This window comes from Dichotomopilus funicola, assembly GCF_033296635.1.
Source record: "Dichotomopilus funicola strain CBS 141.50 unplaced genomic scaffold C8A04scaffold_5, whole genome shotgun sequence".
In the NCBI taxonomy this organism is placed as follows: Eukaryota; Fungi; Ascomycota; class Sordariomycetes; order Sordariales; family Chaetomiaceae; genus Dichotomopilus; species Dichotomopilus funicola.
Window position 1 is genome coordinate 229,679 of NW_026944026.1, and position 13,601 is coordinate 243,279.

The 13,601-nt window shown below is 54.5% G+C and overlaps 1 protein-coding gene across 1 annotated transcript; it reads right to left on the bottom strand.

Moving 5' to 3' along the window:
• Positions 1-3,648: 3,648 nt before the first annotated feature.
• On the bottom strand, positions 3,649-6,301 carry C8A04DRAFT_34497 (uncharacterized protein; the record flags this gene model as incomplete). Its single annotated transcript, XM_062782840.1, has 2 exons — positions 3,649-6,198; positions 6,269-6,301. 2 exons carry the CDS (start codon positions 6,299-6,301, stop codon positions 3,649-3,651), a joined length of 2,583 nt encoding a protein of 860 aa, XP_062640307.1.
• Positions 6,302-13,601: the final 7,300 nt, after the last annotated feature.

Genomic DNA, 13,601 nt, shown 5'->3' on the forward strand with positions numbered 1-13,601 from the left:
GGCCGGCTAGAGCTGGCTGGTGTTTTTGGTCTGACGTGTTCTCGTCTCGAGGGTTCGAGGATTCGAGGGTCAAACAGTTTGATAGGTGCCGGCCAGATGGTGAGACGTCGTACTCGGTGGGAGGGAGATATAGCTCAGGTCGGATAAGGAAAGGGGGGATGTCGTCGCAAGGGAAAAGGATGAGGATAGTTCGCCTTGAAGTGGGGCGTTTCCTTCAGCGAAACGCGCCTAGTCAGTGTGATGTATTGTATTATCAGTCGTCCCGTCTGATGCCAGAGCCGGTGGTATCCTCAACAGCCCGGAAAAGCACCGTGGTGATGACGGGTGATACGGGAAGCCCGGTGCTCTCGACGGCTTGCGACGACGTGACGTTCTGGAAAACGCGAGGCGTGATGCGACCTTGTCCAATCAGCGCGTGCAAACACCCCAAGTGGAGTGGCGTCTCCTCACGAAATGGCTTACGTAAATGAAGCTTTGCATCAATATGGCCCGTGCGTCTTACCAGGGTTACTATCACATGCGGCTGTTGGCTGCGTCCGAGCTTTTCGAGATTGTTGTTGTTGGTTGCAGGTCGATGTTTTTTGTTGGTTTGGAAGCCTTTTTTGAAATTTGAATTCATGGAAAGAATTTGGAAGGAGTATGAGCCCGCATTGAACAATTCGGTTCCTTTTCATCACCGCCGAGTCAGCAAGCCCGTTAACCCCGTGAAGCTTGCCGACAGTCGTCTAATGTGGGGCAGCTTCTTTTGGAAGCCCCACGACACCACTCTGCCACGCGAACCTCTTTCAGGGATCTGCAGATGGGCCTTGCAGGTCCGAAACTCTAACAATGAGAAAGCTGATTCCCCATGCGATCCGAATGATTTCTGAAGAGAGCGCTAGCCTTTGTGCATTAGGACCTACATAAAGAAAAAAAACAGCTATTCACTCTCCCCCCAATTCAACACCAGCCAAACAATGTGTACAATGTGCTCCTTGTATTCGTCCCTTGTGAACAATTGTAACAGGCCCCTGGTAGGGCTGGGTTTCGTCCCATGGCCGCTTCACAGGCGGACGACCCCGAGAGCGACCACAATGACGTGGTTGCCGTGCTGGCGAGCCTTGGCGCACAACCCCGAAAAATGTTCCCACTTTCCCTTTGCGATTCCATAAGTTAGGAATGCGCTTTGCGACAGGCCAATCAGATCCTGAGCGCATTCCATTCCGACCTTCCTCTGTCGTCGCTTTGACAGGTTAGGACTGGTTTACCTTATAGCTCGCTTAGATACGCCCTTGGGAGAATGCCTCTAGGATTGTTTCCAAACTACCAGTTGGAATTTGAACATTCATTTCCGGTGAACCCCAAGTCCGCTTTCTGTTCAGAGTCGAGGTCCTGCCATTGCAATCCTGCCCAAGTCCTTCGAGTGCGAGCAACGGCCCTACTCGGATTTGACCCGGACAAGTGTTTGCCGACCGACGCAACCAGCACCAATTTGCCCTGTCACCATCCACTGCTGTAGAGTACCACTGCCAGATTCCCAAAAGCAATCCTTAGACCAGTGCCTTACTGTACCCCAAGAAGCCCGACGAGATATTTCTTAAATTTGCGGCCAACAAAATCATTCTTTGCCAGTGACTGTCAACCCCTATCGGTCCGCCTGTAACCACCACAAGCTCAATAATAAATTCAATTTCTCCTTCTCGCAGCACCGCCGACCCTTCATTTCCTGACCGAGTTAATCACTAGACTGCTTCCAGGAGTTCAACATCAACTGCCTTTACTACGAGGCAAGTCCCACGCCGCCCGACTCGGAGCGGTCAAGTACCTCACATTCTCACGAAACCACCACTGACAGTTTCAGGTAGGATTGGTTTAGAGTAAAATCACAGTCATGATTCGGGTCACGATTGCAACTGGTCCCTCCTTGCTATACTTTCAGTTGCTACGTATAGAAACTGGGCCTATTCTATTTCAGAACATAGTCGTAGCAGGAGGGACTGTGACGATTCCCCGTTGATTTTGACATCCTTAGCCGTGACTTCTCTGAATACCACAAACAAACAATTAGCAAACGTTTTTTTGATTGAGAACATGGTAGGTGTTGGATTCAAGAAAGAGATAAGCTACCAATTTATAGTATAATGCTACCAAATATTCACGTTCACACAATGATTGACTGTTTCCAAGGCGGATGATTCAGAGCGTAATGAGTGTACAGCAACCCAACCCTACTTTATTACAGGGGGGATATTTGGCACTCACGGCAATAAAACCTATCCGCGTTCGCTACGGTAACGATTTGCCGCGTCTGTTGTTTAAGGATCAAGTACATTCTATATCAACCAGGATGGCTTAATCAATGCAGTAGGCGACACTTGACGAGAAGTAGAAGAGTCCCTCACGCGTACATACACACATACATACACGCATACATACACACACGTCCATACCATGCAAAGAAGCGCACACATCAATCACAATGTATCAAAAACACCAGCTTATGTTTATCAAATCAATTCTCCCAACACTCATGTACCTGCACCCCTCTTAGTCTGGCTGCCTGTCTGTCCGTCTTTCTCTCCACCACCGAAATAAAAACAATCTTTTTACAAGAAGACCCCTCACCCCCTTTTTGGCCCCCAATACCCACACACAGAGCAGAGCCCACACAGCATCTAAAACACCCTTTCTCTTCCTCTTCTGGTCTTTACCTGCCCCCCCTTCACCCGACGACACAGACAAGTGGAAGAGGAAGAAGCATGGGACATGGCGAGGCGATGGGGAATTGGTTGGGTATTAACAAGCCGGGAAGCAGAGAGAAAAAAAAGGGGGAATCCTGTCCCATTCCCTTGCGCAAGCGCAACAAAATACCCAACGCCAGTACCACATGAGATAAGAAGAGACCACACCACACATGGCTTGTCCCAAAATCCTCCCATGCCGCCCACCGGTCGACCAGAACCAAAGTGAAAAAAAAAATGAAAAGCAAAAAAACAAAACGCCTTCCTTCTTATTTGCCCATACCGCCCATCCACCCTTCCCACCTCCCTCTCTCCCTTCTTTCCATCCAGTCTTGTTTTGGACCTATCCACCTCCCTGCCCACCATCCATCCATCCACCCCTCTGCTGCCGAAACGCCAAAAATATGTAATGCATGCATGTAAAAGAAAAAATATGCTCCAGTATGTGCAAGTGCAAAAAAGTGCTGTACCGTGCTGTGCTGTGCTGTGCCGTGCTGCAGTGATATCTCAAGATGCAGGAAGAAAGGCAGAAATAAAAGACAAGACGAAAAAAAAGGCAAATGTTAAACAACAAGAGAAGAAGTAAAATAAGAGAGGAAAATAACAAAACAGAAAATGTTTTTACTCCAACAAAAATGTTGCCTACAAGAAACGGCTTGCGCAGGGGGAGAAGAGAAGTATGGTGGGTATCATCTTCATTCATCTCTACACAATCCGTTTCCTCCACACACTCCCCCGCCTCGCCGTCCGCTATCTCATGTTCTCCATCCCAGAAGACACAATGGGATCCAAACGCCGAGATCCGCCACTCATTGAGTGCGGCCTGTCCAGTCAAAAATGCTTCGTCCCAGTGGGACTATGCAAATGGGTATGAAAAATGGGGTATCATAGGATAAGAAAAAAAAACGAGCAATGCTACGTTTTGGTTTTAAGCAAACGAGCCACCGCTGGGAATGGCTTGCATGTTTGCTGCCGCTCGGGGCATCGATGGGTCCGAGTGGAGAGATGGCGAGGTAGGGTTGAAGGTTGGTGTTTGGTGGTAATCTTGCTGATGAGGCACCGGATCCCAGCTCTCCTCGCTGAGGACACTAAGGTAGCCGTTTCCGACTTTGTTCCGAAGGTCCTCAATCTTTTGCCGGTAGATCTCACCCCCAACGCCCCAATCGACGTTGTTCTCCGACGACTTCAAGATCGCTGGTAATTGGGGAACAACGTTGGTATCGATTCTCGGAACTTCGCGCGTCGGTTCCGGGATCGTCGAGATGGTGGTCGGTGTGACGGTCTCGGCGAACACGGCCCGTGGCGGTTCGTGCCTCTCATGCTGGATCTCAGGCAGCTGTGAAGTACGGTAGTGTGCTCCCGAATCCACGTTGGTGGTGATGGCAGCTGCATGGCGATCGACAGGGCGCGCGTACGGTTGAGGATTCTCGTTCGTAGAAAGATCGACAATCCGTCGTTTAGCCCCCCCACGACGCCGCGTGGAAGTCGCGTTGGTTTCGCTCGAGGCAGGCTTGGGTACCGGCCGGTCTTTCCGGAGAACCGCAGGCTCTTTTGTGGGAGCGCCGTAGATGATAGCCGGCTTGCTAACGTCGACGGCGGGCATAACCGGTGTCTCAGGCTTGACCACGGGCACGGCGGGTGGGATCTCGGCTCGCTCGACGAGATACCGCTTCTCGGCATACGTTGGCCCGGTGGCGTCGATAGTGATATCCTCAGTGTACCCGGGGGTCCGGCGGAACAGGTTGAAAATGGTGATACGGTAATCACGATGGGTACGGGTGAAGGGGTTGCCTTCTACCCAAACCTCACGGATATCCGGTATACCTGTCAGCCGAGCCAACTCCATCGGGTCGGTCAAGCGGTTGTCTCGCAAATCAAGCCTCTCGAGCGGGAGGAGCTTCTCGATGCCGGCAAGAGAATGCAAACGGTTTGCCCGGAGATTCAAAGCGCTGATTGCTGGGAGCGGGTTGCGTGTGAGGGAGTGCAGAGAATCGATCATGCAATGAGCTAAGTTGAGAGCGCGGAGAGCGGTGAGGCTGGCTACGCTGTCAGGGACTTGCGTAAACAGGTTTGAGGAAAGATCAAGCGAGTTGAGGGTGTTCGCCAGAGGGGTGAGACTTCCTGGGGGAATCGCGGTGAGCGAGTTGTCCGCCAGGCTGAGATGCTTGAGGAAGCGCCATTTGGAAGCCGGGAGAATGCCCATGGTCAAGAGGTTGGATGAACTCCCGCGCGAGTTGTGGAACGAGTCGGAGAGGCTGGAGTGCGAGCTTCCTGAGCCCGACCGTCGAACTTTGTACGATCCACGGATATTGGCCGATGGGTTTCGAGAGCTCCCAGGGCGCCGTGGGGAGTGACTGCGGGGCCGAACGCCGTCCTTAGAGGGCGACCCGGGCTCGTCGGGGTCGATTCTGGCTACAGATGGCCGTCGGCTATCCAAACCACCGTACCCACCCTGGTCACCCCCAACCTCGCTGTTCAATGATCCGACTTGTAGGTCGACCGTCGATTTCCGTGGCGAAGACCCCGGGATAGGGGCTGACTTGGGCAGATCACTGTTAGAGCCTGTTGGACTTCTTCGAGGGCTCGAGGCCCCGGGCCACGGTCTTGTTGGAGAAGAGTGGGTCTTAGACGTTCGACGACGTCGCTTATCCATGTCGTCCAGCACGATATCGATCAAAACGTCTGCCGGGTCATCGATGCTCGCGCGCTTAAGGGTCAAGGATCGGAGCTGATCGGCGAGTCTGTCCCACCCGAAGAATTGCCGGAAGTCGATGTCGCTAACCTCAAGTGCCTGAACATTCTTGAACACATAGAGTGGCACTGCGGAGTCGAACGGGAACTCTTCGTAGCCCTTGATAAGCCGGGCTCGCCAGTCAGGTGCCAGCCTCAGGCATGGGATCTTAGTGAAGGCCGAGTAGAGATATTTCAGGTCGGCCTGGACCGCAGCCTTTTGCTTCTCTGTCCGGGCAGCCGAGATGCTAGAACCAATACTGAAGCCTGACCATAACGCGGACATGCTCGACATGACGCTCCTGATACTAGACACAGAGCGGATCGATCCGACGTCCGAGCCATGGCTCTTAGACCGCTGAGACTGGCCGAGGAAAGATACATAGTTCGCCGAGGTCGTGCTATCGTGTAGGTTTTCGAGGCGTACTTTCATGGGCCCAACGGGGATGCCCAATTCTTCGAAGCGAGAGAGAAGGTAGAATAGGTGGTGAGGTGTGAGAGCCAGCTTGGCGGATTTAACGTTGTGTGATGTAAAGTTCAGGCTACCGAGCGAGAGCGCGGCGGCTAGCGTACTCGACGTCGAACCAGAGGTTGATGGACGCTCGGGAATCGACGGTGAGGGCGGGACGGGCCCTGGTGAGATCGACGACACGCTATGTGATGCCCCATGGCGAGGAGCGTTTTGCCTCCGAAATTGGAGGGCGTTGGCAAGGGCTTTTTCGTGTGTCCGCACGAAGCCGGCCAATTGCTGTACAAAAAAAAGGAGACACGTTAGTCTCATCATTCCACGTGCTTGACCGCAACTATGACCAACGTACCTTGACGAAGAACTCTCCGTCTTCAGAGTCCATGTTGAAGTTCCTTACAGGTAGGAATGCATGAGAGAATGATATTCAAATGAGCGGATGGTTGCAGTTTCCGGGCCGAGGATAGGTTGGGGGAGTAAAAGCGGTCTTCGGACGGATCTTCGGCAGGACGCGTCTCGGTGAGATTAATATCGAATGTTGCCGTGTCCGTGAGGCGGCGACAGGCGTGTTGTGGCAAAAGTCGGACAACAGGAGCCTGGTCAGGGTCATACGTCAGCTAGGAGATTTCGTCACGGCGCACAAGGCGCGGTGGTCGGTGGTCGGTGACAAGGCAAAGAGAGCAGGCCGGCCGGTACAGAAGGCGGAGAAGGCGACCAAAAGAAGACTCCCCGCGGCCAGTGGATAGCGCCGCGGGAGCGAGTCAGATTCCAAAGAATACGCGGTGGTGGCTGGTGGGCGCGGCGGGGCTCGGCCAGAGTCAAAAAATGGGCTTAAACTCGAAAAGGGTCGGTTGCGGGACGGCAACTGTGCGGCGCGGGACTATAAAGATTCGACGGGTCGGCGGGTAGAAGCAGGGCGTCGATGGTAGAGAAGGCCGGGAATGCAGGCCGGACCGAGTCGCCCGTGCGGCCGTCTGCATGGCCGGCGCTGCCCTCCCCATATTTTTCGAGACGGAGGACCGGTTTCAAGGCCAACGATCGGGACCACAGCGGTGTCGCCAGAGCAGATCCACGGTATTCCTCTTTTTGGGTATGTCGTCACTCCAAAACTCGGGCGGCGGTATGTGAGGGCACAATAAGCTCGGTAGGGTGTTGCCGAGGCCGGCCCAGCAACGAGTGGGCAATCGCAGGAATGGACCGAATGGGGTCACGCGCGGTGCACCAGAAGGCGCAAGCTGAGGGCCAAGGCCCGCCCAAGCCCACCAGCAAGTCACCGGATGGATCGATCGCGGAATCCTCGGTGTCATCTTGTCGGACAGCCTCCAACCTTGCGGCACGCAAATCTTGCAATTGTAGTTGGGTGGATGCAGGCGAATGGTCGATCGATCGCGCACCCTCAAGGCGGCCACACAACGGAAGAAAAAAAATATGACAAGAAACTTACCGTGCAAAACTTGAAAAAGATATGACCACGGGAGTGAGGTTAAGTTTGTGTTTCTCGGACTGATCGTCGGAGGAATGGTCGGAAATTTTCACAGTGGGAGTCGGCCGCAAAAAACGTGTCGATGGAGCACAATCGGGGCGAGCCCAGCAGAGTGGGGAGCGAGTAGAGGACAAGACGAGAGAGACGGAGGATCGGAAGTCGAGTGCAGGGACGTCGGCCGAGTCGGAGGTGATATTAGATATCTCGGTCGGGTGCGGAAAGGTTGAAAAACAAGGAAATCCACCCTCGGTTGCGCTTGCACTCTCGACGCGCCGTTGAGTGCAGCGTCTGTCCGTTGTCGTGAGAGGCAGAAAACAGAAAAACTAAAGGGTCTTTTGGTGGTGAGGGGACCGCCGGGCAGCAACCAAATTAAAAGATGGGTTGGGGCCCAGACTGGTGGCAGCGACCAGGACCTTTGACTAAAATGCAGGGTAAACGAGGCGGCGCCCACTTTCCTGGAGCGGCATAGGCGCCATGCTTGGGCGGGGTCACCAGCCGAAATCCTGGAAAGTTGGGCAAGAGCGAAGCAGATGGGCAATTTCCCACAACCCGTGCTCCGCCGACCTCTCAAGGGTCCCGGCTTGCTTTTCGCACTGTTTGGACCCCCCTTTTGGCGACCACCAGATAGGCCTCCAAGACAACCCACGGGGCCGTCTTTTCCACCCTCAGACTCTTCTTACACGTTTGCCGGCCACGCCGGCCAGGTGACCGCGTGGGCCAACTCCTGAGGGGAGATCAGTCACAGCCAGTGGCGATGATATATGTACCGCTCCCATGTGCCTCTGATGCGCCGTTGGATTCTCGAATTTCTTGACGATCTGTCACGACGACCAACAGGCACCGAGTAAACCTGGGCTAAGAGGAGTGGAACTTTGAGCATTGGTGCGGCGATAAGGCCAGGAGGAGGTCCAATACGGCCAGATCTGGCCCCGGGTTTTCTAAAGCTGCTGCCGGGCAAGACAGTGGTGTTCTGGCGGTAATTGGGGGGATACAGCAGAGCAACACAGGCGCTGAAATGCGGCCTGCTGCCAGTCGGCTTCCGCATGAGCCTCCCAAGCCGCCGCCTCGCTGCAATCCCGGACCAATCGTCGGAGTCAGCGACGATGCATGCCCAAAGAGCTCCTGTAAGGTGCTGCATGTCTCAGGCAGTGTGTCTTGTCAAAGTTAGTGTGGTCGGTGAAGGATCTGAGGATTTCACCATCCTGAGAACCCCCCCTTAGTTTGAATATCAGGAAAGAGTGCAATTCGGAGGCTGGCTGATACGCAAGAGGAGTTCCAAGTGGAAATTACTCTTCCGGCCCGACTGCGCTGATAGCCGGTGGATGTGAGCCCAAGCTGAAGCCGACGGAGATCCGTCCGCGAAGAGAGTCGCCGTCCGGCGGCGGACCGTGAGCGCACTGTACGGATCCGGACGGGGTGAGCTGAGATGCTTGGCTGCGCGGCAGATCAACAAATCAACCACCAGTCCTCGCAGTGTGGCCAGAATCATTCGGGGAAAGCGCAACACACTCCTGACGGGGCGTTGATGATCTTTCCCATGAGCCCAAGGCACCCGACAAACTTCCTTCTGTCTGCTTCTGAAACTTCGAGACTCCCTCGTCGCAGAAAAAGGTGCTCGTGGCCGTTTGGCGCGATTCAGTAACAGGCATGATGCTGCCACGAGCCGTTTCAACCGTGCCGCTTCTCGGCCCTCTGTTTACTCGCGAACCGATTCTAGTCAAAGTACCCCGGGAAACCGAGGATTATCAGATTATGCATCCATACGACGACAACATCTCCTGCCAGGGGGAGGCTTCTATTTTTCCCCGGGGTCAGCCCATCTCTCGAGACAAGAAGTCACAAACAAGGTAATGCGGCCTATCGACTTGTCTCATCCGTCGCTGAGATCATCCATGGCGATTTCGCCGGAACCAGTCACGACTTTGCTTTGCAGTGTCGATGCTCGATCATCGAAAGGGGCATGGGGGTCAAAATGGTCGCTGAGCCCAGTGTCTGGTGCCGTTGTCCCGTGGGAGAAAATCCACAAAAGACCCTGCGGAGCCAAGCAGACAGGGGATCCCCCCAGGAATGCTACCTAGCCTTTGGGGGCAACGGGGGCACGTCCCCCCATCCCAATCTTTGAATGCGAGAGAAACAATCCGATTCATCACGCAACAATCCAATTCCAAGCCTATTCCAACCCGGGCCGTTCATCCCATGGCTCTCATGGCGACGAATGAGCGACACAACACCACTTCATGAGAAAACCCCGTCGGATCTTTAACAACATCTGCCTGAACTGGCGCTTGCGGCGGCTCTTTTCTCTCCCACCCACCTCATCGGACGGACGGCATCGAGTGGAAAGATCAACACCCACCACCATCTTTTGTTCGGCCCCTTGATCGCCGCTCCGGAGGAGGGACGGGCACCCATGACTGCCATCTGTCTCGTCGCTGATTTTCCCGAAAGCCGAATAATATCAACCACCGGCTATTGAGATGGACTCATGCGGCACACGGTTTCCCTCTCAGCACCCGAATGAAGGGGAGGCAATTATGTCATTTTGCTTTCCAAGCCTGCATCAGCGACGTCTGATTGGGAAAAGGGTGGTGTGTGAGCGGCGTGTCATTCGACTTCTGGCCTTGCATCCCTGCAACCACACAGCAGCACCAACAGCACCTCCATCTTCACGAAGGTGTGGATTTCCGGCCCCCACCGCATCGAATTCTTGACAAAATACAGAACGAGGTCGTTAAAGATACACTAGTTAAAGTGTTTCCACTGTTGCTCCGCCGGATAGCGCGCTTAGGCGGTCAAATAGTTGAGGGAAAGGGGGGCCACGGGGGTAGATTGACGCAGATATGGGAGGTCAACTATCTCACTACGGAATACGGTGTCCTCGCAACGTCAGCCACTCGATCCAACGGGTTCGGGGTTTGCTAGGAAAGCACAGTGCTTGATACAGAGGGGATATCGTGCAAATTCTCACCGTCGATGATTTTTCGCCATCGAGCCTTTTCGACCCCGCCAACCCGCCATGCACAAAAACGCAAGTTTCGACGAAAAGATGCACGTCGTCCCCCCTCCCTCGAACCTGCGCCGGTATCCTGCAGCCTCACCGCCTCGGGTCGAGATTTACAACCAGCAAATGACTTGCAAGGCCGCCAGCCCGTTCCGAGGTGCCACACCTATTCTTGGCCACCATGTCCGTATTTGCCGGCCAAGCCGAGAGTTGATTGGATTCAGCCCCGACAAGCAAAGGCAAAGACGCGCCGACGGTATCTTGAACGCAGATCCAAGGCGAAATATCCCCGCACACCCACGAGAAGCGGGGTCACAGGCCAGGTGAAGGCTAACGAAACTCGCAAAAAAGCTCAACATGTGATATGTGCGACAAGAGCATCGGAGGCATTCGGTGTCTCAGACCTTGGTTGACGCGAGGAGAGACACGGCCGCCGCCGCTCCGCCCGATGGTCACAGTCCGCCTGTTTCTGACTTGCTTGCATTTAGTGTACGTGTAGAGCAGGCCCGGCAGCAGCGATGATCTCTGGATGTTTTGCATCGGAAAATCAACAAGCGCAGATTCACCTCTGATAAACTTCGGCTGATCAACGGAGTGGATATGTATCTACACTCGAGACTGCGGCACAATGAAGTGAGATCCAAACGAAGAGCCACTTCCGCCGCCCGCCCGCGGCCCACAGCTGCGGCCGAGTCGACGAGGAGGAAGGAGGCTTGATGTTTGAAGCAGCTAGATCGACGGCGCCGACCCGAAGCATTACCGTTCATTCGGAGCGTTGCACCGAATGTGGTCTTCGTGCGAGCACATTTGGCCGCCAAGACACCCCACAGCTAAAGTTCGACGAGTTCCAACTCGCCAAAACGCTAGGCTAGTGGGTTGTTTTCCGGAGAATGGGCCGACATGGGCTGCACGAAACTCGAAATGACGTACTGAGCGGCCAAAAGACCCGCTGGGTTTGAGGATCTGACGGCCACGCGGAAAGTGGACTGCGGAATCGCGTTCGAACACCCATCCCATGATTCCCATCTCTCCACACCGTATCCACATATGACGACGCTTCCAGCGGAACGGTGCACACATTGTCAACCCCCGGCAGGGCGAACTCTCGGGTGCGGTTAACTAGTTAGTGTAGTCGCGCGGGGGTTTCTGCTCGCTCACTCTCGCACACCTCAGACTCGATCGGTCACCAGATGCGCCAGCGGCGGCTGGATTGTACAGTCATACCAGTTCTGGCTTTCGTTACTGCCAATGGATGGTGCACTCGCGTATCCTTGACCCCGCCATTCCCGGGCTTGCCCAGTTTGGCATATCCGGGTCGTCTCATTCGGTGGCTGACCTTGCCAGGATACCCTTCACCCTGGGCGTCCCGGGGGCCGTTTGGCTTTGTGACCCCCACACCCGGGCCCACATTATTTTACCCCTCCGAGCCTCTTCGACCTATCAGAGTCTCCCTCGCAGCACGGGCCACACCAATCTTCAACAAGCGAAGAGAGAAGCGAAGAATGCGGATGCGGGGCAAGCGAATCAGTTCAAAGATGAAATGGATCGCCTTGGACCCTTCATCTCATCAATCAAGCAGAAGGACAGGCAAGAACCTGGACGACGGCGACATCCATCGTTTCGGGTCGACAACTAACCCGTCCTGCCAGTCTCAACTCCACTGCTCGCCTGCGGTGCGTCTTTCTCTCCCGGCAATTTGATACGCCAATTCCGGGCCAACTACCCCTCATTATTGACCGTTTTTCCTTCACTTTCTCTGCGTCAAAGAGCCTGTCATCGCACACCGCTCATCCTCTCTGCTATCTCTGCCGCCTGCAATGCATGTCCTGCGGCGGCTAGATGCGCGGCTGGAAGCAACCGAACAGTGGTGTCTGGCCATTCCTGCGTTACCTCCCTCTCTTCGTCTCTCATTGACTGGGAGTGCAGAATCTGCCGTTGCCTGATGTGCTAGTGTAGTATGTAAGTATGTCGGGTGTCTTGGGTTCTCTAGGATGCACATGCATTGCATTAGCATCTGGACCACCACATCCCTTTGTTTCGAGTGTTTCGTTCCGGTTTTCTTCAGTCTCCCCGGCTGCACATCAGTCCGATTTGGTTGGCTCGTTCGGCAATCCAGAAGAAAAAAAATAGGGACGTTGGACGGCAGAAGAAGGAGGGAGGGGCGGTCTATTCAGGGTCCTTTCACTGCGCTGCTTGACTGGTGCGATCTCGCGGGGCAATCCATTCGAGTGGTAGCAAACAGGAAGCCGGGCCGGCGAGTGGGCGGGGATGCAAAGAGAGGGGAGATCTGCGGATGTGCGCATCTTATTACCCTCCTTTGTCATTCGGCACCAAAAGGCCCCCTCCATTTCTGGAGCCGACCAAAATCTGTTAGCTGTATGGTCCAATCTCAAGCCAAGAATGAAATTCAAGATCGCCATAGGAAGGATTCTTCAAGCCATATCAGCCTTCTTCAACCCCGCCGCCACCGAGGCTACATTGCCACTTTACTCACCACCAACACCGCCGCCAACCGAGTTTTGTTTGTCCCTATGTAGTTGCTACCACGGTCGGGTGGCTGCCTGCGTGTTCAATGTGGCCTCGTCGGCGGGTACCCGCCTCATGTTCTTAAGACACCTTACGCATCACACAGCAGCAATGTCACTATCACCTGTCACTTGCCACTCCACCATAGCATCAGTGCTATTGTATGATGATGAGCGGTGGTCTCCATCTCCCCGCTTCCCCGGATTCTTTTCGCCGCTCTCGCCCCGCCTTTCAGTGGAGTTCGGAAGCGAGATAGACAACCTGACAACCAGGACAGGCCGGCAATGGAAGTGTTTGCTGTCTCTGTCTGGGCGCGTGGTACACGGTCAAAGACACGGGAAAGTAGGGGTAGACGAGCGCGCGCGGGTAGGTGTACCGAAGTCGGACCAACTGACGTTGGGAGTTGATTCCATTGTAGTGTATGATTGCGGACAGACAAGTGGTAATGTCCTTGTCAGGAATTCGGGAACGGGAAGGGGAACGGGGGGTTACGGGAAGCTTAATCCGCCGGATCGGATCCCGACTTACCCTCCCTGGCCTTATTTCTTTTCTCTTTTCTTCTCGCTCCGGTTCATCAATCGCTTCATTGTCAACGGGCAAGATGGGCAGGACAGATCAGTCGTACACCCATCCTCTCTACAACCTGCCCATTTCCCACCTATCTAAACCTTCCTA